The sequence below is a fragment of the Macaca mulatta genome, chromosome 5 (genome assembly GCF_049350105.2).
Source record: "Macaca mulatta isolate MMU2019108-1 chromosome 5, T2T-MMU8v2.0, whole genome shotgun sequence".
Lineage (NCBI taxonomy): Eukaryota > Metazoa > Chordata > Mammalia > Primates > Cercopithecidae > Macaca > Macaca mulatta.
In genome coordinates this window covers 62,412,954-62,439,047 of record NC_133410.1, presented here as the reverse complement: position 1 = coordinate 62,439,047, position 26,094 = coordinate 62,412,954, and the positions used below count along the sequence as shown (strand labels likewise).

Genomic DNA, 26,094 nt, shown 5'->3' with positions numbered 1-26,094 from the left:
TTGCTGGATTGTTTTGTGTTCAGTTTTCTCAGGTTTCTCATCCCATTTCAATAATGAGGTCCAGATTAGAAGCTTCTTAAGGGTCTCAACTCCTCCAGATGACATTTTGGCTGGAGGTTATGTTTCCTGCTGCTTATGAATGCTTGGATTCTCTCTACGTGTCATTTTAAGGAGGCAGATTTACTGAATTATTCCTGATTGGAGTAATGTGAACATTTTAACTGGTATATCCACCGTGTTGGTTTGGCACTTGGTGTTATTCCATTAATGAAGAAATACCTTCTTTAAAACATAAAAATTGCATTACCCAGGAAAAAGGAATACTACTTTTATATCTGTGTTACTAAACCAATATAATTCTCATATACTGGGTTTATTGCTGTCGTGTAGACACCATTGATCTGCTGCTTCCTTTCCTTCTTTGACTGGTTCTATTTAGCAGAGAATAAAGAGTAAATATTTTGCAGAAAATGTCTGTCCTCCTCTCATAGGATGTAACTTGGAGGCTCCATTCATTACTCTATCAGCTGTTGGAATACCCATTGCCTGCCAAAGTTTATGCTTGAGGACTATTAATAATGTTTTCTTACTAACTGGACAGTGTTTTGGCTTTGTTGTTATATAGTCAGCCTGATAATTAACTCATGTGTCAGTTGATAAATACATTTCCATAATGTGTATTTGTAAGCTATAATCATGATGGAGGCGCTAGGGAGAGGTAGGAAGAGATACAGAGCATTTGGAAAAGTTTTGGATATTATGCATTACTGAAAAGTTAGTATTTAGATATTTGAAGATAATAATAAATGGAAGTAGAAGAAATCCATTATTTAAAAATGTACTAAGGATCCAGGTGTTAGATATTTTCCCTTGTGGCACAGCATCTGCTCCTTTTTGCCTAAACCCACACCCTTATTGAATTGAAAGATGACCATTTGTAGACAGGCAAAATAAATTGAGAAATGTGACCAGTATTTGTGTTTCTGAATGTGATTAAAGCATTATTTTGCCTTAATCATTAAATATTTTTTGTGTTTGTTGCACTCAAATCATTGATCAGTCCCTTTAGAAAAATGCATTTCACAGTCCCAAAGAAGCACTTTATAATACTATACGTAGTGGCATATAATTAGGGGCCAGCTTCAAAGGAACAAAAGTTCAGTGTCAATTGAACTTCAGTGTTAGAAGAGCTGAAATTCAATTCAAATAATGACTTCCTTCATATTTGAACAGACTTTGGTGCTTGCTGATTGCTATCTACTATGGTAACACGTGAAAGTGAGTGTACTACTTCACTTCAGAACTGGTTTCTAAGCAAATAAGTGCTAAGTGGTTTTATGGTTATTCTGGTATAAAACCTGAGTATTCAAACTTTCAGATCCTTTTCACATTCTTAATTTCTGGGATTTTAGAATCCCTTTTGGGTTGAATTTTATGATTAAAAAAAAAGTAATTATACATTCAAGGGCATTTTAGAACAGACCCAAACATTTTTTAAAGTATTTGCTGTCAGTCCTTTTTCATTTGAAGTGAGGTACATAAATAAGTAAGTTAAAAATAAAATTCTGCTAAGCAAAATGACAAGCCGTTTCTGGTACCGTAAAAATCTTACCTAAGATTTCTTGTCCCTGGCTAAGCATCGAGAAGTTCTTTCCCCAGAGTGACCTGTGGAAGTCATTTTTGGACTTCTGTTAAATCACAACCTTGGTATATCAGTTGGGTGGGTAGTATTAGACAGAAATATGTGGTGAAAAGAACAGGAGGTAAGAATGCCGATATATCTGCTCTTTGTCATTTACTAGGCACAGATCTTGAGCTCTTCCATTAACCTCCATCAGCCTCACTTTCCTCACCATTAAATGGGAATAGGATACCTTCTTTATTGCAGAGGGTCATATGGAAATGTAAATAAAGTGATGAATGTGAAGTGCTTTGGAGGCCTTACAAGCTGGGCAGGCATATGATGTTATCATTTTTATTGTCCTCATTATCTCCCTGTTAGCTGATACATGATCAATATCAAGGTGGGATTTATCCAGTGCCACCTTTTGTATATTTTTTGTAAATTTTTTCTTACCCATTTACTTATCAGATTCCCTCAACCCCAGTGCTGACATGCCACAAAGGCAAAGGCCCTGTGTGATCAGTGAGGGATTTTTTTCCAACATGATTAGAGGTGAACCGAAGTGGGGTTAAATTTGTTATTGCATGTCTCAGGACCTGTTTGCTATGGAGCAATGTTTTGTGCATTATGAAGAAAAAAATATTGGTAAATGACAAGAGGACACCCACAAAAGAGTTTTGACTGTCTGTGAATGATGCTTTATTTTGAATTTCTCTCATATTTCTCTTTCCTTACTTTGGCTGTCAGCATGTGGCTTACTTGTAGAGGACTTGGTTTTTGCTGATTCCCAGTCACTTCTGAGTAGAAATATTTCTTAAAAGTGTGGAGACGATCATCTGTCACTGCCCATATTGGGTAAGGAAAAGTCAGAGAAATGTGAAGATGCACTAAGTCTTTCTAGTTATTGTGCTTAATGGGTTTGTTCCAAAGATTCCGAAAATCAGTAGAAATGGAGAGAGAAAAAAAGTTTAAAATAGAAAGATTGAATGACTCATATTAAGTGCTTGAAGTGCACCTTTCCTGCTCAGTGAAGAAGCTTCTCAGGTTTCTATGCTAAATTCTCATTTGCTTCCAAATAAACTGAACAATGAACTGTGTTTTGCAATAGTGCAAAAGAGTATATTCTGTATTACCAATAATATGTTACCTTTGTTGTAAAGGTGAATTCTAGACCTAACCTTGTAATGAACTAAGTTAAACATTTCTGAGTTTTATGTATGTTGAGGTTGATGAAATGTGTGTTATAGCCTTTGCTTCTTTCCTTTTCCATTAGGTTCTTGTTCATTCTCTTAGGTCCTAAGGGGAAAGCCAAGTCCTACCATGAGATTGGCAGAGCCATTGCCACCCTGATGTCTGATGAGGTAGGAAATCAGGAAGATGGAGTTCTGTGAATGTCCTACTTGTGTTGTTGTCATACTGTGAATTGGCAGTGATAATTTATTCAGTTAGAATTATGTGGTTACTACACTTCCTTATAACCTGAGGTACAGTCATTTGAGACAAGTGAGCTGAATCCTATATGGTTTCAAGGCATGCCTTTTGGTTTTCTATGGGATTCTAAACTCTGTTGGAATAAAACATATTTGTATTTCTTTTGCCAAATATTTTCATTTATTAAAACTGATATATGTTAAATATTCTTTAAAAAGTTCACAGTCAGCTGGGCACGGTGGCTTACGCCTGTAATCCCAGCACTTTGGGAGGCTGAGGTGGGCGGATCACCTGAGGTCAGGAGTTTGAGACCAGCCTGGCCAACCTGGTGAAACCCCGTCTCTACTAAAAACACAAAAATTAGCCAGGCCTGGTGGTGTATGCCTGTAATGCCAGCTACCCAGAAGGCTGAGTCAAGAGAATCGCTAGAACCTGGGATGCAGAGGTTGCAGTGAGCTGAGATCGCGCCACTGCACTCCAGCCTGGGCAACAAAGCGAGATTCCATCTCAAAAAGAAAGAAAAAAAAAAGTTCAAGGTCATTGTATTAATTTAAACTTTGTCTCTTGAAGTTTTAATATACTAATTCTGGGAATTCAAATGTCTATATACTATATTGTTTCAGACATGATGGGTTCTATAAAATAATGTCTAATAAAATGGATAATGCATTTTTTCTTAGGTGTCAGAAAGTACATGTTTTTATGGTTTTCTTATTTTGTGGGAAGGAATGATACACATCTAAAAATGCATTAGCAACCATTATGGCAGAGTATCTATACAGGTACTTTGGAATTATGACCCCATTTATTTTCATAACAGCCTGGATGTTGTTACTTGCATTTGAGATATGACAAAACTCTGAACTATTCCCAGAGGAGGAGAAATACTGTTAGAATAGAGGATCATTCGTTTCTGCTCCTGGGTCTTTCTGGCTTACTATTCCCCCAAATGTGTTGCTTTTGCTTCATTGCTTGATTTGTCGGTTTTTCTATGTGTTAAGTAGAGAAAGGGGTACCTTAGTTATAGATGTTCCATGTGGTTATTACTCAGGTAGCTATTTTATTCTGGGACTGAGAGCTTTATGGCTATGCTGCTTTTTCCCCTCAAGGGAACATTTATTTTACTCATCTCAGTGGATTCATTTTATTTTTTGCATTTTTATAATTTAGCTCTGTTTTAAAAAATACTTTCTCCTTAGATGTATCAATTAAGAAACTTTAACAAGTGAGATTTAGAGTGGCTTAAACAATTTGGGATTTATTTGGAAGTTTGGAGGCAGGTAGTTGCTGGGGTTATTTTAACATAATGGCTTAATGATAAATCAAGAGCGAAGGCTCTTGCTAAATTTATGGTCTTAAAATAGCATGGTTTTTTTTTTCCTGTCAGTATGGTAAAACGACATTGCCTACCATCAGCTCCAGTCATCTTATCTGTATTTATTCAAAGTAGGAAGAACGGTGTGGTAATGCTAGCTGTATCTCCCTTTTTAAACAGGTATTCTAGAGCTTTCCCAGACAACCTTTTTCTTATATCTTATTAGTTGAAATTGTTCATCTTTCATCTGCACAGTTGGCTAGGAAAGTGAATCTGTGACTTTCCAGCCTCTATCATGGGAAACAGCAAGAGAAAATAAGGTTGAGGATGGCTGTATCAGCCACAGATTATGTGCTGGCATTTTGTGTCACCCTCCCCTCAACCCCACAACCCCCAGACCATTAAATGTTACTTAATTGATAGCTTTTAAAAATTCTTTTCCTAGAGAAGTGGGACCATCTTCTCTTCTGAAGACTAAAGAATTTGACTTATGAAGTATGAAAGATTTAGGTTATGTGTAAAGAAATTTCAGTTCATCAGCTGTGTTAGAAACATGGAATGATTGACAGAAAGGATTGTGTACATTTTGGAACCTCTTTCTTTGGAGATCTGTATAAAAGATACGAAGCACTTGCTGCATTAGATGGGTTAGTTGTTGCCTTGCTAAAAGATAGACAGATGATCGACTATTTAAGGCCCTTTGGTTAATGTGCTGCCAATATAGCCCAGATTTTTCTTTTTTAAATGTCTCACATTATGTGTTTGAGAACTCAGTGTTTGGGTCTTAACCCGATCTTAACACTCAGCTTGATCTTTTCCTTCTTGAGTTATCAGCAATTTTTATCCCAGTAGTTTTTATTTCAGGGAGTGACTCTTCAGTGTATTTCTCCAAGCCATTTTAATCCGGCTTCCATAGCAACTGTATCAGTAGTGGTACATACCAGTGGGAGCTGAAAGGCAATGTTGTTCTGTGTTATTGGTAGGAAAAAAAAAAACACATAAAAACATAGCTGTTTCTTCAGGCCTCTGCCTCTATTCTTTGAAATCATAGTCTGAATGCCTATGTTTTGGGTGACAGGCTGAATAATAGGGACTCTCAGAGCGTGGCTGGATTAATATTAATGGCACAGTTGTTACGGGCTGCCTTCTTCAGGCTGGACATGGTGTGAAGCATGTACAGCATTCTCTTTTTGGATGAACACATCTTTTATTATTCTTTAGGTGTTCCATGACATTGCTTATAAAGCAAAAGACAGGCACGACCTGATTGCTGGTATTGATGAGTTCCTAGATGAAGTCATTGTCCTTCCACCTGGGGAATGGGATCCAGCAATTAGGATAGAGCCTCCTAAGAGTCTTCCATCCTCTGACAAAAGGTAAATTATAGGCAGTTGATAATTTTCAGTTGCTGGGATGACCTTGAGAAGGAGGTTGTATTTTAAAAAAAAAAAAAGTGAAGTCAACCTATTGTTCTAATATTTTCAGGTTCCTGTTTAACTGGATGTAATTTCTCAGATAGATCACTTATGTGCCTTGGTTTCACATTTCCTTGACACTGTAAAATAAATGTTATGTGGTATGATGTTCATCAGTTATTATATATTGGAGATCTCAGATTACTACATGGGAATGTATCACAGACATTCTTAGGGGATGTTTTGGGGACCCCCTGTATTTCTGGAAACACAAATTTACTGAAGATGAGTCCTTGTAGATGTACACGGTTAAGAAATTGGGTAAAATAGTTGAAGAGAAACAATTTTCTAGGAATCTATTTTTTCCCAGTTGAAACAGTTTCCCTCTTTTAAGATACACAGTTCATGGCCGGGCACGGTGGCTCACACCTATAATCCCAGCACTTTGGGAGGCCAAGGCGAGCGGATCACGAGGTCAGGAGATTGAGACCATCTGGGCGAACACGGTGAAACCCCGTCTCTACTGAAAATACAAAAAATTAGCCGGGCGAGGTGGCGGGCGCCTTAGTCCCAACTACTCGGGAGGCTGAGGCAGGAGAATGGCATGAACCCGGGAGGCGGAGGTTGCAGTGAGCCGAGATCTCGCCACTGCAGTCTGGCCTGGGCGACAAAGCAAAACTCCATCTCAAAAAAATATATATATATACACACACACACACACACACACACACACACACACACACACACACAGTTCATTCAACTTTCCTATTCATCCAGTCATTTGTATTGGTTCTAAATGTAACACTTAAAGAATCGTCTGTTAGATAGCAGAAAGAAATAACAATCTTTCACCTTAAGGGTTTTCACTCCATCTCTCCATTAGCCAGAGCATGATACAGCTAAGAAACAAATGAATAAAATCAACTAATATACTCTTGGGCTCTGTTGTCTTGCTTAGAAAGAATATGTACTCAGGTGGAGAGAATGTTCAGATGAATGGGGATACACCCCATGATGGAGGACACGGAGGAGGAGGACATGGGGATTGTGAAGAACTGCAGCGAACTGGACGGTAACTGACAGTTTCCTTTGCCATTCATGATGAGGTTCTCCTTAAACGTAAATTTCCCTTCATCTTTCTATCAGCATATTATTCACTAGATTGTTCATTTGTTCAGTCAACAAATATTTGCGGTATACCTATTTGTCACGGGCCCTGGGAATATAGCAGTGAATTAAATGATACTGTATTCCCATAAGGATCTTGTATTGTAGTGAGAAGACATAAACAATAAGTGAATAAGTAACTGTGGTGATGGTTTTATGAGGAAAATTAAGGCAGAAGTAGGGACTTTGAGGATGGGAGTATTGTATTCCAATTTTAGATAAGAGTGGTCAGAGAAGGCCTTACAGAGAATGGCAACGTTTGAAGAAAGTGCTACAGGAGGTGGGAGACAGACCATGTGGGTGTGGTGGGTGTGTGGGGTGGGCTGCAATAGAGTGTCTGGTGTGTGGTAGGGCTGGCACCAAAGCCAGAGAAACTAGGGGAGAATGACTGAGGGCATGTTAGGGTCAGAGAGCTGGCAGAGGACTGACAGATGTACCAGCCTTAACCTCTTGGCTTTCATAATTCCATTTCTCACCTGTATGTGCATTTAAAAGTGAGTAACATGATACAGGAATGAGTTCTCACTGTTCTGCCTCCTTAGCCTGCAGTTGGAAATTCAGGTTTCCTAAATTGCTTCAGCTAATTTCTTTCCATGATAACTCTTCCTTCCCTCCCATTAGATTCTTCCTTTTATTGGGTGTTAAGTAAGATTTTAAGTGGGATACTTATTTTATGAAGATATGACTTTTTAAAAACACTGGAGGGTTTTTGAAAATGAAAAGGTATGTCATTATAATGTGCAATTGAATCTGAATGAAATGAAGTTATTTCATTCTCCTGATGACCCACTTGGATTTCTCTCCCAAATTAACAGGACATGATTCCCCTCTCCTTTATTCTCAAAGGATAGAGAACATAAAATCTTCTCTCCTCTCCTCCCCTAACCTTTCTTTGAATAGTTTTCTGAAAATTATTTCCATTAGGAATAGCCTTTCCTTTTTCTACAGATAGGAGTTTTGGGATTTAATTTTTAATTTAATCAGAATATATTTCATTCTTTTATATTTCACCTTTGCTAAACTGAGTGTCTGTAGTATGCCTGGTACCATGCACAGCCCTGTGAATACTAAGAAAACTGAAGCAGGGCACTGAGTGCGGCTAAGGTCCAGTGGGTACGCAGACAGATAGATGGACAATCCTAATAAAGTGCGATAGCCAAGAGTGGAAATACGAACTATAAGTGCAAGGTCAAGGCTTCAGAGAGCTGTTGAGCTTTGGAATAGGGCATTCTAGGCAGAAACCCTGGGGAAGACTGAGGTTTGAGGTTTGGTTGGGAGGGTGAGTAGACTGATGTGCAAGTCACTCAACTGACCTGCTGACACATGTCATGCGGCTCAGCTGCATTTCCTCCCATCACACACCTGCATGGCTTCCTCCCTTAGTTCCTTCAGGTCCTTACCCTAAAGTCACCTTCTTGGAGACCTTTTCTGGTCACTTTGTCTAAAATTTCAACCACCTTTTCTCCAGTACTACATAATGCTCTTCCCCATTTAATTTTTCTCTTGATTTTTATCACTATGTGTTGCATTTATTCATTTATTGTCTGCCTCCTTTTGGTCCCCAGAGTAAACTCCATGAAAGCAGAGTCTTTTTGACACATGTTGTTCACTGTTATGTCCTCAGCACTTAGAAGAGTGCCAGAGTGTGGGCATATTTCAAGTGCTTAACGGCATTTATTGAGGATGAAAGAATGGATGAATAAATGAGTGAGTGAATGAATGAATGAATGAGAGTGGAAAGGGTACTATGGCAAGATGATGAAGGGCCTTTATATGATCTGCTCACATATTTGGATGTTTTTCTCTAGGCAATGAAAAATGTTAATGTATTTACACAGTTCACTCTTTTCTAAAGACCAACTAGCTGGTCTTCAGGAAATGTGACACCTAACTTGGTGACCCAAAAAGAAAGAGATAGAAGAAAATTTATTCCTTTATAGTTTTCTGGTTTCATCATAAGTGGTTAAGTAGTATCTTGTCACTGATTCAAGCATTTTAAATATGTTATGTTTGATTTAATGAGTTACTTCTTGATTAATTTGATGGTAATTTACTTTACATTTAGTGGATGTTTGCCTTCTCTCTGCCCAGGTTCTGTGGTGGACTAATTAAAGACATAAAGAGGAAAGCGCCATTTTTTGCCAGTGATTTTTATGATGCTTTAAATATTCAAGCTCTTTCGGCAATTCTCTTCATTTATCTGGCAACTGTAACTAATGCTATCACTTTTGGAGGACTGCTTGGGGATGCCACTGACAACATGCAGGTGGGTATGGTTTTGAGGAGGACACAAATAGTACAGCCCAGATTGCCTTCCTCACCCCTACAGCTCCGTTAGAAGCAGATGGCCTTTCAGTTACTCAGCGTGATTTTCTTTCTTTTGCTGGATGCTGCATTTTACTTTGCTTCTGGCCTGCTGCTGTATTTCCAGCATTTTAGTAATTATAAAAATAGCTCGATGAAATCTGGCTTGAGTCACAAGTGGGGAAAGGAAGGGAAGGAAATGAGGATATACAATTCTATTTGGGCAAAAGCATATCAGCTGCTTTAATTTTGTACAGTGCACAAGGTTTAGATCTTCTACTCCTTTGACTATGTGAAACATATTCTGTTAAACTTGATGATTACACTTTCTTCGGGAATGTATGATTAGCTTAATTTTACACATGAGCAAATAGCATGGAACCATTGAGTGATTTGCTCAAAGTTGGGTTTGCATGTTTACCAGTAAAATTTGGTTTTAATGAATACAAGCTAACAGTTACATCTCCTGTAGGTGGACCTGATTCTCGTTACGCTGTAACAACTCTGGCTTGACTTATTTTCTATGATTAATTGTAACCACAATTAGTTGGTTACTTCGCAGATAGCATTACGTTTCCTTTGCAACAATAATAGCTAAAGTTTTGGTGACAGAAAAGATATTTTTGGTTCCCTCTACCAACCAGAAAAATTTGTCCAAAATTACTTTTAGTTGATCCAATCATTTGAAAAAAGGTAGTGTGCTAAGTGATGAATACAAAGTAGTGAATGAAGTTATATTCCTATGAAAAGGACCAGATTGAAGCCCTTTTCATACTTTTTCTTCCACTTTACTGTATAGTATTGTATAATATATGTGGTATTCTAAGTGATGCCAGCCAGCTTATTTTTTAAAAAATGCAGCTGATTCCATAGGATTGCTTTTTTTCTACTTTGGCTTTCTTTCCTGGGCACATGCATATTTTAGATCTTTGTCTAAATACAGAAATACTATGGAGATTATAACATCTGTGTTGACCTAAGTAAAAAGGGAGAAATTATACAATTGTATTTTAGTTTGTCAAGTGCAGTTTTATCTTTTAGTTCTTATCTAGCACTTCGCAGCATGTTACCCCAAAACTTAGAGGCTTGAAACAACCATTTGATGACTCTCTTTCATGGTTTGGATGGTGAGTTGGCTCAGCTGAGTAGTTCTCTCTTTGGTCCCTCATCCACTTGCAGTCAGATGGCAGCAGAGGTTGAGGTCATGCAGCAGCTTCTTTACTCATGTGTTGGTGCCTAAGCTAGGATGTCCAGAATATTTGGGGTCTGGATACTCTCCTCACGACTTCTTCACATAGCTAACTTGGACTTTCTCACAGTGAGGAGACTGTGATGACTTCTGAGAGTTCATGCTCCATCAGAAAGAAGCAGTTGCCACTCAGCTTTGCTTTTTCCCATGTGAATGTGTACCCAGTATTGCTTCATTCTCTGATCTTCAAAGAGAGGCTGAAAATTCTAATTCTTAGTGAAACCAGCGATTTTTAAATATTGGCAACTGATTAACATTTTAGAAAATAACATCGTGCTGGTCAAAGAATACATATCTCTGTGTTACCAGTGAGAGATCTGCAGCATGGGTTATAAGAACCAACTCTAATGGGACATAGAGATGAAATACACAGAGCATGTTTGTCTCCTTTCCTCTCATTTGTAAGACAAAAATGAATACATTAAATTGTAGGAGTGATGTCAGTAATAGAATTTTTATAAAAGTTGATCTATATCCAAGTTGCACAGCTATTCTTCATCTAAATGACAGCATAAGGATAACTAAAACAGATCGTTCAAGAAAAAAAAAATGGAGAAGATGGCACTGGGGGAACACCCTATGGCCAGCTTGAAGAAGTTAATACAGGCAACCACATGTTAAGAAAATAGAAGAAAGCTGTGATTTTGAGAGGGTGGTAAGAACAAAACTGTCTTCCGTCTGTCAGTCTGTCAGAATGTATAGAGACTTTCTTGTGTTGTGCAGATAATTTTTAAACATTTTTTGGTGGACATCCTCATTGAGATGGGGACATTGCAATATTGCCTATGTGTATTAGTTTATTGACTTTTTTGAATTGAATTGTAATTCTTTGCAACCTCATAAGACTTGGCTTTATAATGTTGCATCTAACTGTAGAGAAGAAATCTGTTCAGATCTGTTTTGATCCCTCCTAGATGGATGAACTTCCATATAAGTAAGTTTTGGGAAAGTAGAGGACTCTATTATGTAACATACATAGTTAATCGGTATTTTTCTCCTCTGTGATGTATGACCTGGGAAAGGCCTTGCTGGTGGAATTAGCTATTTTCTGTGTTCTAAAGATTTCAGGAGAAACGTAAATACTTTCAGTGCTTCAGGATGTTAAGTAGTCCACTAAAATAACCGTTTGCTGGATGTGACTCCTAGGAGTTGACTTTCAAATGTATGGGGAAATTTTCCAGATGTAATTTGATTATTTTATTAATAAATTTTGTAACATCCATTGATAATTTCACTGAAACTGTGGGTGGATTGTTTGAAAATACTGAAGAACATATTTTTCACTCTCTTCTGAAGCTTTTTTCCTTTAAGAAACATATTGGTAATGTCTTTCTCCTAGACTACAATTTGATACATCTAGAAGTCACAGTAAGTGGCAAAAACACTGAAAAAGAGGGATAGAAAATTAATGACTATTAATTTAAATTTGTTGAACTGAAACTTAACAAATATTAATAATTTTATCTATTTTAAGGACTAGGGAGTAAGGTGATTTCATATGTGGAAGGTAATCTCTTGATTGAAAGGGTGTGTACTTTACCACACAAAATTTTTGATTTTCTGGCAGGAGAAGTCTTCTTGACCTGGGACCAGGATAAGAAAATATTTTATGGATTAGGTGCTAAGGCCTAGGTCATTTTACAAGTCTATGGCAGAAGTTGATTCATTCATTGCAAATATTTATGGAGTGTCTACTATGTGTTTGACACTGTTTTAAGTGCTGGAGATAAAGATAGATGAGCAAAATAGACAGGAATTCCAATTTTGAATCCCAATTATAGTGTAGGGTGTTGATGAAAACAGTCTTTTACAGTTACACCCAAGAGATACCAGTAGTGGGGTGTAGTGGGCTTATTTAGGGGATGAAGTCCTCTGGCTTCACTTGCTTTTCTAAACAGTAGACCAAGACTAAGCAGAAAAGCATTGGCAGAGCCTGAAATAGTCTGCAGTTATGTCACATGCCTTCATAAATGTGGCAGTGGGTTATTCTCAAAAGTACAGGCAGCTCAAATGAGTCAAATGAGAACAGTGTCCTTGCTTTTAAAGGCAGACAGCTCAGAGATGGTTCACATAGGGCCTTTATTGTCAGGCTACAAATAGACATGGGTGCTGGGTAGAAACGTGTTGTGAAAACACAGATGAGTCACTGCATGGCTGTTGTCTAAGCAAACTCTTCTGCCAACTTCTGTTCAGAAGGTCTTGCCTGCTTGAAGCATTTATCTTAGAGCATATATATATGCATATATAATTAGAAGCAGATTATTTTGGGAGCTATGTAGATTATTTCCCATGAAATTATGTTCAAAATAGAAGAGTTGAGGCTACAGTGACTCTAAGTACAATCATACAATTATAATGCTGACATAGATGATTGCATGAATTCACTAGTTTGGCGTACACATTTTGCCCGTTATGCTGCTCTGAGAGAACTCTGGGACTTACAGAATGGGTGTTCACAAATTTCTTGTTAAATGTCAGCAGTAAACTTTAGCTGGGGCTTCTTTGAATAACTGAACCACTCAGCCAAGAGTTGATCTTACATTCATCTCAGATGCAACCCTGACTTGTGACTGTTTCCCTTTTTTATAGTTCAGCAATGGAGGACTCGAACATAAGCTTTCTGAAGTCCGAGAATTGTGCAACACTCTTATTTTCCTTTTCTTATAGTAAGTCCCACAGTAATGCTCTGGTGTCCTTGCCATATTGTCAGGTAAACAAAGACTTTTCAGCCTTACCATCCTAAAAAACATGTCCCCTTCACAACTAAACTCTCTGTAACCATGTGTGCCAACTCACTGCATTGTTGCAGTCATTCCTCGCTATCAGCAGAGGATTGGTTCCAGGACCCCTTTTCTTCCCATGGATACCAAAATTCATCAATGTGCAAATCTCTTTTACAAAATGGGGTACTATTTGTGTAGTACCTTTGCACATCCATATACTTTATCTCTAGGTTACTTATAATGCCTAATACAATGCAAATACTATGAAATATGTTATACTATATTTTAAATTTTGTATTAGCATTTATTGTTATATTGTTATGTTTTATTTTTAGTTTTTCCTGACTATTTTTGATCTGGAGTTGGTTGAATCCACTGATGCGGAACCCATTCATACGGATGGGCCAATTCATTTATACTCTTGGTTGCCAAATGAGTATACTGCTCAATTCATTTAGCTACTTCTAATTACATTGTTAAATGTCAGTGTATAAATATATTTCAGTAGAATGTATTACTACCATTGGTTTTTCATTCAAAGTACTGTCTGAATGGAACCTTAATGCAAATTAAATCAACAAATATTTATGGATTACTTAGTCTATGGGCAAGATACTTATGTAAGGAATAATTTTTGATACCTTGTGACAAGTCTTACTTAAAAAATTGTTCCTTTTAGTGTTATGAAATACAGAAAGTCTTTTAATTTAAAACTACATCGTTGATTGTGAATGAATAAGCACAGTCTAGAGTGAAGACTGAGTGAAGAAAGTAATTTTAATTTTTTTCCAGGAGTAAATATAATCCTATTTTCACAAACCTTTTAGCAAAAGAATACAGTAAGATTTTTAGATTCTGTGAATTTTGTGATATTTATGGAGCTTAACAGAGCACATTTTAAGGGAACTTGTCTCATAATAAGGAACATTTATAGTTGGCATCTCCAAATTTGAGACTTTATTTTAACATAAAGCTGTGCTGAGAATATTTAATCAACCTGCTTAAGTTGGAACTATATCATTTCTTATTCACATGCGATGTTCCTTGATAAGATAGACGAATCTTTACAAAGCCTATTATGTGTAATTTGTAACAGCAAGATTAAAGCAAATTGGTAATTGCTTTACTATATTGAGAATTGTACAAGAATTTCAATTTAGCTGAGTGTTGTCCTTTGGCACCAAAATGCATTTCCTCCTTGAAGTGAAAATATAAGGTGACGTTAGTCTACACTATCAACATATTCCAGTTTCAAAGTTAGGTAGAGATAATCTGTTGGAATGACACAATTTTGGTAGGTAAAAATAAATAGACCTATTTAGCAACAAAATAAGGATTCTGCATTACCTGGTTGCCTCTAAAATTTATTAGCTATTCCTTCTTTAAAGGAACTTCAAATAATGTGCTTTGCTTCATGGGCAAGTTGTAAATTAAATCCTGTTTGATTGAGGTTAAGTAATGTGTATTTGGTGGGTTTTTTATTTGAAAGACCTTTGCCACCCTATTTTCTTGGTGATCAGAAAATGATAGTGATTTAGGCAGGGATGTGGGGAGTCTCAACTGATGCTAAATTCTAATTCTTATTTTGTGTTTGGTTTGCAACTGTTTTGAGAATAAGATATAATTATATATTGTAGAAAATTCCAAAAATCCCCCCAAAATATGTAGAAGGTAATTTTGCCCTGAAACCCATCAACCAGAATTAATCATTATTAACATTGTTGTGAACATTTTCCCATACATCTTAAAATTCATGTGTATGCAGATAGATTGATATATAGGACTTTATATAAATAAATTAATCATTATTCACATTGTCATGAGCATTTTCCCATATATCTTAAAGTTCATGTGTATACAGATAGATTGATATATAGGATTTTATATAAATAAAATCCTATACATGCTGTTACATAATTTTAGTATTTCATGGATGTCTTTCCACTTCAGTATGAATATTTAACATCATTTTTAATGACTACATATATTTATACACATGATGCATGTGCTATAATTTACTATAACAGAGCCCCTCTTAGTGGACTTTTAGTTTTTCCTGTTTTTTTATAAACAAAAAAAATGTAGGTGATTAACTACATGTTTATTATTGAGATTACCTTCCTAGGGCAAATTTCTAGCAGAATGATTGCAGGATATGCTCATTTTATTTTTTGATATTTGTTTCAAATACACTACAGAAGGCTATACCAGTTCATACGTCTACCAATAACAGACAAAGATGTCCACTTTCTTATACCCTTGTGAAAACAGAATTTTGTCCCATATTTTCATTTTTGTCATTCTGTGGGTTGAAAAATAATGGTTCATTTTTATTTAATTCTAATTTCTTTGATTACTTAGTGAGGGTGAATCTCCTTTCGCATTTTTATTGATTGTCTATACTCTTTATACTTGTATCATTGGTATATTTTCCTTTTGGGGCATTTAGGGTTTTTTTCATTGCCTTATGAGAACTCTTTGTATAATAAGGATATTTTCTCTTTGCTTGTGAGAAATATTACAAACTGTATTTTTCTTAGAGCTGCCATGTCTTTTAACCTTATTTATGATTTCTTTTCCTGTATAGATCTTAATTTTTATGTAGCTAAAATTGTCAGTTTTTTAATAGTTTCTTCTTTTCATCATATATTTAGAAAGGCTTTCCCTACCCCAAGATTAAAGAAATATTTACCCACATATTTTAGTTCTTTTCTGTTTTCATTGAAATTTTTTATCCATCTGGAATTGGTTTTTGTGTAAGGTTATACGGGCCTAATGTTTCCGATGATCTAGATACATATTCACAGCTCTTCAAACAAACAAAAAATATTAGAAAGCCCTCCATGTCTTGCTCATCCAGTCTATTAGACTTGGAACTGTTGGTAAGATTTTTGGCTTGTACTTTTCTTCAAGCAGGGAGATAATTCGTCTTTCAAGTCTTGCCTTTTCATCATTTCCTGCTGGCATTGTAAACAGAAATCCTGCTTATGACGACAAAGTAGTTTAGGCAGAGTGGATGGCAATAAGGATTTGGCAGCTGTGATCTGTCAGGACAGAAATCACTGATTTATTGGCTGTAGCTACACAGGGGAAATAAAAAATGAGGGTTGTATATCCAGTCTCCTTCCCTAGTGTAGATGAATGGTCTGTGTGACCAATCGTTACTGCTATTCTGAAGGAGAAGGGGAGGTACATCTCACATTTGGGGCACATGGGAATCACTTGGGGAACTTAAAAAAATACCAAATCCCTAGGCATTATCTTCATTGGTTCTGATTTAATTGTTTAGGGTGGAAATAAAGAATCAGTATTTTTTGTATTAAAAAAATCTTCTGAGATGACTCCCATGTGACCCAAATTTGCTTTAGATACTTGAATCATTTCTCCACTTATTTTTGATCATGTGGTTTGGCTTATGCTGGTGACCTGACATCAAAACTCAGATAGGTAATTCCTCTCTGACTACTTATTTCCAGTGACATTGGGCCACCTCATAATTCTTGACTAAACTTTAGCTTCAAAGGCTTATCTAGAAAAATTTAATTTTCTAATTTATTTTTCAGTATGCTGCAGAGTTCCTTATGAATACCACCACAAGGACTGGCATTTCTTTTCACTGTTATAAACAAAAAATTTCTAAAGCCTGAAACACGACAGTAATGTTGGTAAAAGCTTTATCATTTGATGCCACCTTTATTTTCCATACTTTAGTGGGTGGAAAATTGTCAAAAAAAAGAGAAAATTTTTTGTTTTCCTAGGCTGTTCTGCCACTTTTCTCCTCAGCCTTTTTTCCCCTTCTGTTTTTGTCACTCAGCCTCCCTAAACAGGGTTATAATTATTAATCAAAATAATAAAGTCCTTAATAAAAAGGACATAAAACAACAAAAGTCACTTTTTAGTGTTATATGAAGAAACCAAATTGCAATAAAGTCAAAGTTGACAGCATAGATTTTTAATATTTAATGTTTTATCATCTTGAATGTGCTTGCTTTGCATTAGCCATGACAGGTAATGGTGGCCTTGGCAGCCCTTGTCCCAAGTTGCTCAAAGACATAAAATGCTGGTATTACAAATCGTGGTTGGCTTTTAATTTTTTTTAGAATCTTGCTCCTATGGTCTAATTTCTTTTAGTAAAAAATATGTTTTACTATTCTGGGACTTGTCCTAATTTCTTGACTTTTAAAAAACACAGGCCATCCTTGGTTTAATTTTGTACCCTAATGCAAGCTGAAAAATATTCACAAATGTTTTTGGATATCGATTTTGACTTCACTGCTGTCAAGTAAAACAAGCTATTTTGTTTATTATCATTGACTTGTGTGTGATGCAAAGGAATGTAAAATGGCTCTCAATGGCCATAGTGTTGCCACTTAAGATTTCTGTTGATTTAAAATTTGCTCTGGGAAATACTGTAGACCTAAAGAGGCTTTTTTTTTTACCTGTTTCTTCTGAAGACTAATTTTATCTTTTCATATCATTTCTTTTTATCTGCTTCGTCTCTTAAAGGAAAAAGAAATAATAGAGAGAGGCTGAAAAGAAGGTGATGAAAAGCAGCCAAGGAAAAGAAATCAACATTAGATTGTATCTCTGCTTTATACGAGGCTCTGTTCTTAGCTCTTTACATATTATTCTTTCATTTTATCCAAATAATTATCCTGTGAAGTAGCTATTGATTTTACAGAAGAGAAGTAGGATTTAGAAAGGTTACCCAGTTGGTCACTGGTAGAACTGAGATTTAAATTCAGATGTCCCTGACTCCACGACAGGCTCTTTGTGCTGAGCCACCTGGAAGAGACCTTACAGACTATCCAGTCCAACCTCCTCATTTTTTTTTTTTTTGAGACTGTCACCCAGTCTGGAGTGGAGTAGCGTGATCTCAGCTCACTGCAACCTCTGCCTCCTGGGTTCAAGGAATTCTCCTGCCTCAGCCTCCTGAGTAGCTGGGACTACAGGCGTGCACCACCATGCCCGGCTAATTTTTGTGTTTTTAGTAGAAGCAGAGTTTCTCCATGTTGGCCAGGCTGGTCTCGAACTCCTGACCTCAGGTAGATTGATCTGTCCACCTCAGCCTCCCGGAGTGCTGGGATTACAGGTGTGAGCCACCACGCCCGGCCGTCATCTAATATTTAAATACGTACAGTACACATATTGTTGCCATGTATCATTTTATCAGTCAGAGACTGTGCTAAGCACCTTACATACATTATCTATCTAACGTGCATACTAACCCCAGGAAGCATAGGTAAGTTAAATAACTTGCTTAAAGTCATTGGTCTAGGAAATAATATGGTATAGATGTCAATCTGGGATTGTCTGACTCCAGAGTCCAGTGCTCTACCCTAGTATCTCAATTTTTCCTCTCCATAAAAATACTGAAATTGATTGAGGTGAAGTCACATTTCTAAGACCATCAGCTCTCTTTGGCAGAACGGAGCCTCGACTCCAGATTTCTGACTGCCAGTTGTTTGCTCTTTCTACTCTTCTACAGTGGTGTCACATGATCAGAAGTGGAATAGAATGAAAGCCCAAGCAAAATGGACTGGAGCACTTTGTGGCATCCTGTGGCTGCACACCTCAGAGTTCAACTGTCCGCAGCCTCATAAATTGCTAGGAAATTTGTTCCTCTGAGAAATCAGGTGTAGAAATGCCTTTATGAGTTATGGCTTTTAAAAATACACATATCCACACATGGTTTTCCTTTTTGTATCAGCGAACACTGAATATAATAAATCAGCAAAGAGATTTCTGATAGTTCACCTTATAAATTGCTTTAAACTTTAGTTACAGTTAAACTAGAGTTATTCATTGATATTATTTTTTAAATTTCTGTATTGTGAAGAGGAAAATGTCAAATAGTTCTTTTCTCAGAAATACTGGAAACATCTCTAAATTTAAGCAAGTTTCCAGTGCAGTGTGTATAATCAATCACCTGTCTCTGTTTCAAGATTGTCAGCCACAGAATGGAAACTGTAGTACTTACCAAAGGATCAAGTACTGAAATAAAAATAATCTGCCTTTAACAGTTGTATGGTTTCCATAAATTAAAGTGGTTTTCTGGAAGAAATTGGTTGTTATCTTTACTGAATGAGCAGCAACGCCTGTTGACCTTTGATAGGTGGAACCTGGAGTATGATTTGGGCCTTGCTTCTTGGTTCCTTTAGCATTTGCTGAGTGCCTACAGACCACATGTAGAGATGGTGGATAGCATGATGAGAGAAAGAGAAACATGGATGATGCCAGAAGACCCTGTTCTTACCCTCCCCAAGATTAGTAGCTGTGTCAAATCAAGTAGAGAATGCAAAAATCTCTCCTTTTGAATTGGTCCTTTCCCCTTTATATTCTCCCTTACATTCAGTCAGTGCTGTCTTGATCCCATAGCAGTGATAAGAAATATCACTCCTTGCTTGATAAAGAATGTTGTAGTGTATCTGCCTGTCACATGCACCCAGAGCATAGCTTGTCCTGCCACAGGAAGCATTCAAGTTTCTACCTTTCATCTTATGCACACACTGGTGTAAGTTGTAAAAAAAGAAAGATAAATTATAAAGACATAGAAAGCCCACCGTCTATGCACAAGGGTTGAAACCCCAGCCTATGGTACACCTTTTATCCTTACGAGGGGTGAAGTCTGTTTGGGCAAGTACATACACTGAAGACCCAAAGACTTATGTCACATTGAATGTGAATTTGTTCATATCACTTAACTCCCCTGAATCTCAATGTCTAAATGTTTAAGAAATCAAGGTAAATGCTATTTGTTGGTCTAGGAGAAACTTTTCTGTCTTCTCTGCATAAATGCATCTTGGTTCTGCTGCCCTTTCTTGTTATTCTGGTTTCTGTCCCTGTGAGGAAGAACGAGCAAGATAGTCTCTCTGCGGAATGGCTATAAATAATGAGATGGCACCCTTCAGCCATGTGCTGGACCTACATCCATGTAAATGGAAGTCCTTATGAGACCTTCCTGCCAGGCTTCAAACCTAGACTTCTGCATGAACTGGACTTGTTCTGGATTTTTTCAGAGTGTGTGTATTTGCCATGAGAGAAACCAGTCTTACTACTTAATTGTCACCTCTTGTTTTTTATCAACCGTCATCCCAACTCTATTATTGGCTAGTGCTGCTCTAAAGGACTTTCATTTGTTTTCTGAATTGAATTCCACCCTTAAAAGAGGAGCATGTGGTACTGCTAGTGTCAGTCTGTGGAGAATATTGCTGTCTCTGAAGTAGCATAAGAAATATTTTGAGTAATTATTGTAACAATGGTCTCCTAAGCTTTTGAGTGGAACTTACTGTGTTTAAGTTTTGTAAGTTGATTTGAAAAACAATTTCTTCATAATCATTTTACGTATATTGTATTTTCTTTAAAAATGATAAGTGAATGAGAAGTTGCTGGAGAACTTTTGGGACAGTGGTAAGAGGTGGCCTAGTGAGGTTGACAGATGGATAGGTTAACTCAGGGGTTGAGGGTCACTGGAAGTGACTGAGGGGCGCTGCAGGTTCCCCAGAAATCCACTCTGCTCCAGTCAGGGGGTGGTTTCAATTAAAAGGCTTATTTTTTGTGACATAAATCATACTTCTAAGAACAGGTAATTTATTGTTTAATTGAAGAGAGAACTCTTCCTATACCAAGAGATCACATGATTTTGCTCCACTGTTTTGTCTACCACTGAATATATTATTGTGTCCTTTAAAGCTATAGAATTTCTTTAGTCATTTGAAAATGTTTTATTTTGCAAATTTTAGTGTTCAGATTTATAGCTTCATGTATTGAATAAAGGGTTTCTGTCATCTTTTTATGTTTAAAAATCATGTCTTCGTAAAATATTATTTTATGTCTACAAAAGAACCTTCCTACAAATACACATTTGCTTGTCTATAGGTTGGTACAAAAGTAATCGTGTAGTTTTTGCCATTACTTTAATTACTTTAATGGCAAAAACCACGATTACTTTTGCACCAACCTAACTACTGACTAAACTGATAACTAAAGTTTGAAATAATGAAAAATATAGGAAACAGGCTAGTTTGTCATCCTTGAAAGCATTGGTCTGGAGTGATGTGATTAGGAAAGTTAGGACAGTTTTGTAAGTCAGTGATCCTTGTTGACATCATTGATGATCCTTGTTGACATCCTTTGTTTTTATTATGCTAAAGGAAAATAATGGGTTGATTTCCAGAGATGTAACTAAAAGGAAATGTGGCCATAAAAGACTACCTGTTTATGTTCCAGCACATATATTTTCTCTAGAAATAGTTAATTGAAGCTTTTATATAAGTTTACATTGGACACTGAAAATGTAATGAGAATGTCTTTTGAAATTGGTGTTTTAGAAATTGCAGAATGGAGGACAGATCACTTTTTTGGTCCCCTTTGTGTCCCTCTCTACTTCAAAGGTGTTTCTCTAGGGAAAAAAAAGTAGCTTTTGTGCATAAAAGATAGCTACTTATAAGTGCCTACTATGTGCAAGGCGAAATCAGGCTAAAACACTGAAGGGAACCACAAAGAGGAAAATGCCACCAAAAATACCAAGTCACTTCTAACCATTTGATTTTTTTGTGTAGAAGCTTCAGTTAGTATTTTAGTAAGGATCAGAGCCACCTTTTGCCTCCTATACACCAGCCGTCATAGTAATTATAGTGCTTTAGAGCCGGTCGACCCTTGGAGTAGGGAACAATGACTAAATTGTATGTAAGATGAAATAAATGGTGGCAATATGCATATTGGTAAGAGCCTTTGTTCTTCATTCTTTATATGTTAAAACCCTCCTAATAGTATATTCACGTGGCTTTGTTTGCCTAGTGACATCACAAATGAAAAGAAAAAAGACGTGTTTCATTTAACATTTATATTTTCTTTATTTTAGGGCGTGTTGGAGAGTTTCCTAGGCACTGCTGTCTCTGGAGCCATCTTTTGCCTTTTTGCTGGTCAACCACTCACTATTCTGAGCAGCACTGGACCTGTCCTAGTTTTTGAGAGGCTTCTATTTAATTTCAGCAAGTATGTACATACATATTTAATTGCAAATTAGAATTGCTTAATTGTAGAACCTTTATAGGCTAGATAGAGCATAGAATAGTGATTAGGCAGATCTAAAAATCACTCAGAATACTGGAATGTTCAGATGTGAGAGGTGAAAGGGTCTTAGCAATTAGGTAGTCACCACTTGTTTCAGGTATGATTCGACTGAGACTGTTACGTTGTGTGCGTCCTTGCTCCCTTCCCACTTTTTCTCTTTCCTGTTGTCCTGCCATATGCTCTAGAGGCTGATGCCTGTGGACAGCAGCACCCATGCCCCTTTGCCTTCTGGCTTCCTCTTGGGTTTGGCTAATGGGGAGCACCAACAGAACGGGAAGAGAGAGAGAGAGAGGTCTGAGTATGTCTGCCTTTCCCCAGCTCACCATCTTTGTTTTAGCACAGCATTCTGGCAGTGCTTATCCCTGAGGACTTCAGCCCCTGTCAAGTGGCTTATCCACCTTGACTCTAGCCCTCACCAGGCTCTGGTAGCTCTATTCCTTCCTTGGCCTTTTCAAGCCTGAAGTTAGTAGTGGCTTCCTGCTGTTGATGGTCCCTGAGTGCCTTGCCATTTGTTGTTACTTCAGAATGCCTTCTATTTCCTGCCATGATCCTGACCAACATACTAGAGAAATTAAATTGATTAAGTTCACATCATTCAATAATGAAAGAGACAGGATGCTCTTTACTTAATCCACTGCTCTTCACCCCCAGTTTCATGTTCTTAACTAAAGATAGCTTCCAAAACTCAGCTGAATAAATACCTGACATTTATTGAGAGTTGATCATGTACCAAGTATTATCCTAATATATGTACTAACTCATTTAATTCTTACAGCAATCCTGTGAGGTAGGGACCACATCCTGATTTATAGATGAAAAAGTAAGCACAGGAACAATAAGCAAATTGCCTAACATTACATCACAAGTCATCAGTGGGGCTGGGATATGAATTCTTGCTTTCTGACTCCAGAGTCCAAGTCTCTTCAGGAATCACTAGACGTTTCTAATGGGCATCATAATTATGATATCAGCATTTTCTTTTAGAAATTGATGGATCATTTTAAGAAGGGGAAAAATTAGTTAAGTGAATTATCCAAGTGGCCACATTAATACACAAGTAGATTCAAAATCAGCTTGGGTCTTCTACCCTCTTTCTAATGTAATTGATACCTCTAAGAGAGAATCGCCTTTACTGGCAGATCTCAATCCTTAGGTAGATTGAAGAATGTCTCATGCCTTGCTGGCACTCCTTGTCAGCATTCCCATAGTCTTACATTGTTATACAGTTTTAGGATTTTAATTTTAGAATTGTCATTACCTTCATAGTACATCATGGACTTAACGGACTCATATATAGCCTTTAAAAGTGTGTGTGTTATCAAAAATAGTCATAGGATGGAGGCGGGAAAGAAGATTTAAAACCAGTTTTTTTGAAAACAGGGTTGAGGACATTAGCAGGAGTCTTTTGATAATGTAAAAAGTTCCAAATATTAAGTAATATTGTGAGTTTTCTGTAGGTAATTATTACTATAAATCCTTTCTCATAATTCTCAGAACATTGGAAAGAATTTTATTCTTGTCAGTTTATAGAAAGAGTCAAACAGTTTTTATATGTTTAAGGAAACATTGTGTGAGACAAGAAAGCCTTTGTAGAAAGATTAAACAAGGATGTACTATAAACAGGAACAAACATGCACAAACTTTGCAGAAAGATTTATTGGATGAAATGTGACCAGAGCCTTAATCTACAGAAAATGTTTGCATCCCAGTTTGTTTTAAGTAATTGTGAGATACAGATTATTTCCTTTTACTAAGCAAGTTCCTTTCACATTCTCCTTTTTTAAATCATAATTGGTAACATAACATAGTTCCAAGTGATTTATTTGATAACAGTTGTAAATCAACAAGAAACATTTGAGAAGCCATGCTTTAAATCCATCACTGAGTAATATGTGGCAAGCATTATTTTAATCACAATGCTATATCATTTTTTGTGTAATAGCACCTGCAGTGATAATATTCTGTCTAGATACAAAATATTTGGATAGATCACTGTTTCCCAAAGTGTGTTTCGTCTATTACTAGTCTTATTCCACGCTCCATGAAAAAAAACTTCTGTGGTCCCAGTAAGTCTGGGAAGTGCTGTATACTGTATACCCACCTCTTAGACTTTAGCATGCAAGAGATCTGAAAAAGTCCTTCAGGTAAGAACTATTTTACTTTGTCTTGCCCAGATTTTCCCCAACATGTTTTACCACTGTTGAAGAATAGGTAGATCCTTGCTTTGTAGGTTCACTGGACTCAAACTCTGTATAATAATGGATTTATTTCTGAGGTTTTGATATTTGCCCTGTAAACTGGAGAATTATTTTAAAGGAATATGAATGATATGCTGCCATCTCTTAAAATCAGTAATAGAAGGAAGAAAATAGCTCACAACTTTTCAAAGGACACTTGTAGTTTTATTTCCCAAATTCTGCAATCCGTTTTGCATTGTTTTTACACATTTTATCACAATAATAATTAGATTCCTTCTTTTTACTTGAGTGAGGAATCTGAAAGATGTTTCAGCAATGTGTTCTAAGCTATATAAAAACTTCACAATTAAGGTTGAATTTTAACTTGTATTATTATCATTTGGTCATTCAGTATTTTTTTTCCTATATTCTTTAAACAGTTTACTTTTAAGCCTTCAAATTTTTAATTCTTCCATGATATTACTGGGTGTATTCTTTTAGGGAGTTTATATTTCTTTGTCAGTGGCTGCACATTAATTTCTGTAGCATATTTCAGATATGACTTCTTCGGTTTATCTGTATCCTTGGTTTTATGCTACTGAGAAACTATGATTCAAAATATCTAGGAACACTGAGTGGTGCCATAACGATATGAATCTATTTTTTCCTTCTAATTCACCATAATTTCTTCTTTGGTCTCTAATATCATTTCCTGTTGCTTTTTAAAACTTAATTGCTATTTAAATTTGGCACGAAGGGAATTTATTGGATGTAATAATACCATTTTACTGCAGTCATTACTGATGATCAACTTATTTAAATTTTTCTCATTTCTTATTCCTCTTTCTTCTTGATGCTCTACACATATCACTTTCATAATGAAGTGCCATTGGCTTTATTGACTTTATTTGGGTCATTCTTGTTGAACTACTCTAGAATTGCTTAAGTCTTTTAAAGCAGCTAGTTTAGTATATTGTTTAGATTCTAAGGTTTAAGTTTATACATGTATCTTTTCCTTTGTACCCAAAGTAATGTTGTTCCTAACCATTAGCTAGTTAATGGATTTGTTTCTCATCCTATCCTGTAAACATTAAATCTATAAACAACTACTAGTATTCCTAAAACAAATCAAGATTGCTCTTTCATCTTCTTGCTAGGGTAGCAAAACTAGGTAATTGTTTAAAATTTTTATTTTAGGGAAAAACTATGTTGGCTCAGAAGTAACAAAACTGTGTTTCTTAGTTGTTATTCTGACACTGACTCATTGTATGATAATGTAAATTATCTGAAATTTCTAGAACTCAATTTTTTCTATAGTTTACTTATCTCACAGAGGCATGCATAGGATTAAAGCAGTGGTGTTCTGGACATAAAGCAAACTGCAAAGGAAAGTAAAAGTTATCTTCAGAAGGATCCCATAAAGTCTATCGAAGATAACTTACCCCAGTATTAATGATCTCCTTCTTCAGTAATGTATTTCAATTGCGTGATTAGATAAGAAGAGAGAAACAAAAGACAATGACTTTTAATATTCACCCTATCTAGAGCTAAATACAAATTAGATGGGGAACCATGCTGTAATTTTTAAAACGAACACCTAAGAATCAAGAGATT

At 36.4% G+C, this 26,094-nt stretch overlaps 1 protein-coding gene across 4 annotated transcripts in view; it reads left to right on the top strand.

The window, feature by feature from the left end:
- SLC4A4 (solute carrier family 4 member 4) overlaps positions 1-26,094 on the top strand; it is a 430,044-nt gene that overhangs the window by 296,742 nt on the left and 107,208 nt on the right. For all 4 annotated transcript variants that reach the window (XM_078003501.1, XM_078003500.1, XM_015138561.3 and 1 more), the window contains 5 exons: positions 2,898-2,985; positions 5,592-5,746; positions 6,744-6,857; positions 9,044-9,218; positions 22,092-22,225. In XM_078003501.1, the coding sequence (XP_077859627.1) occupies positions 2,898-2,985; positions 5,592-5,746; positions 6,744-6,857; positions 9,044-9,218; positions 22,092-22,225 (666 nt within the window). The remainder of the gene's footprint in view (positions 1-2,897; positions 2,986-5,591; positions 5,747-6,743; positions 6,858-9,043; positions 9,219-22,091; positions 22,226-26,094) is intronic.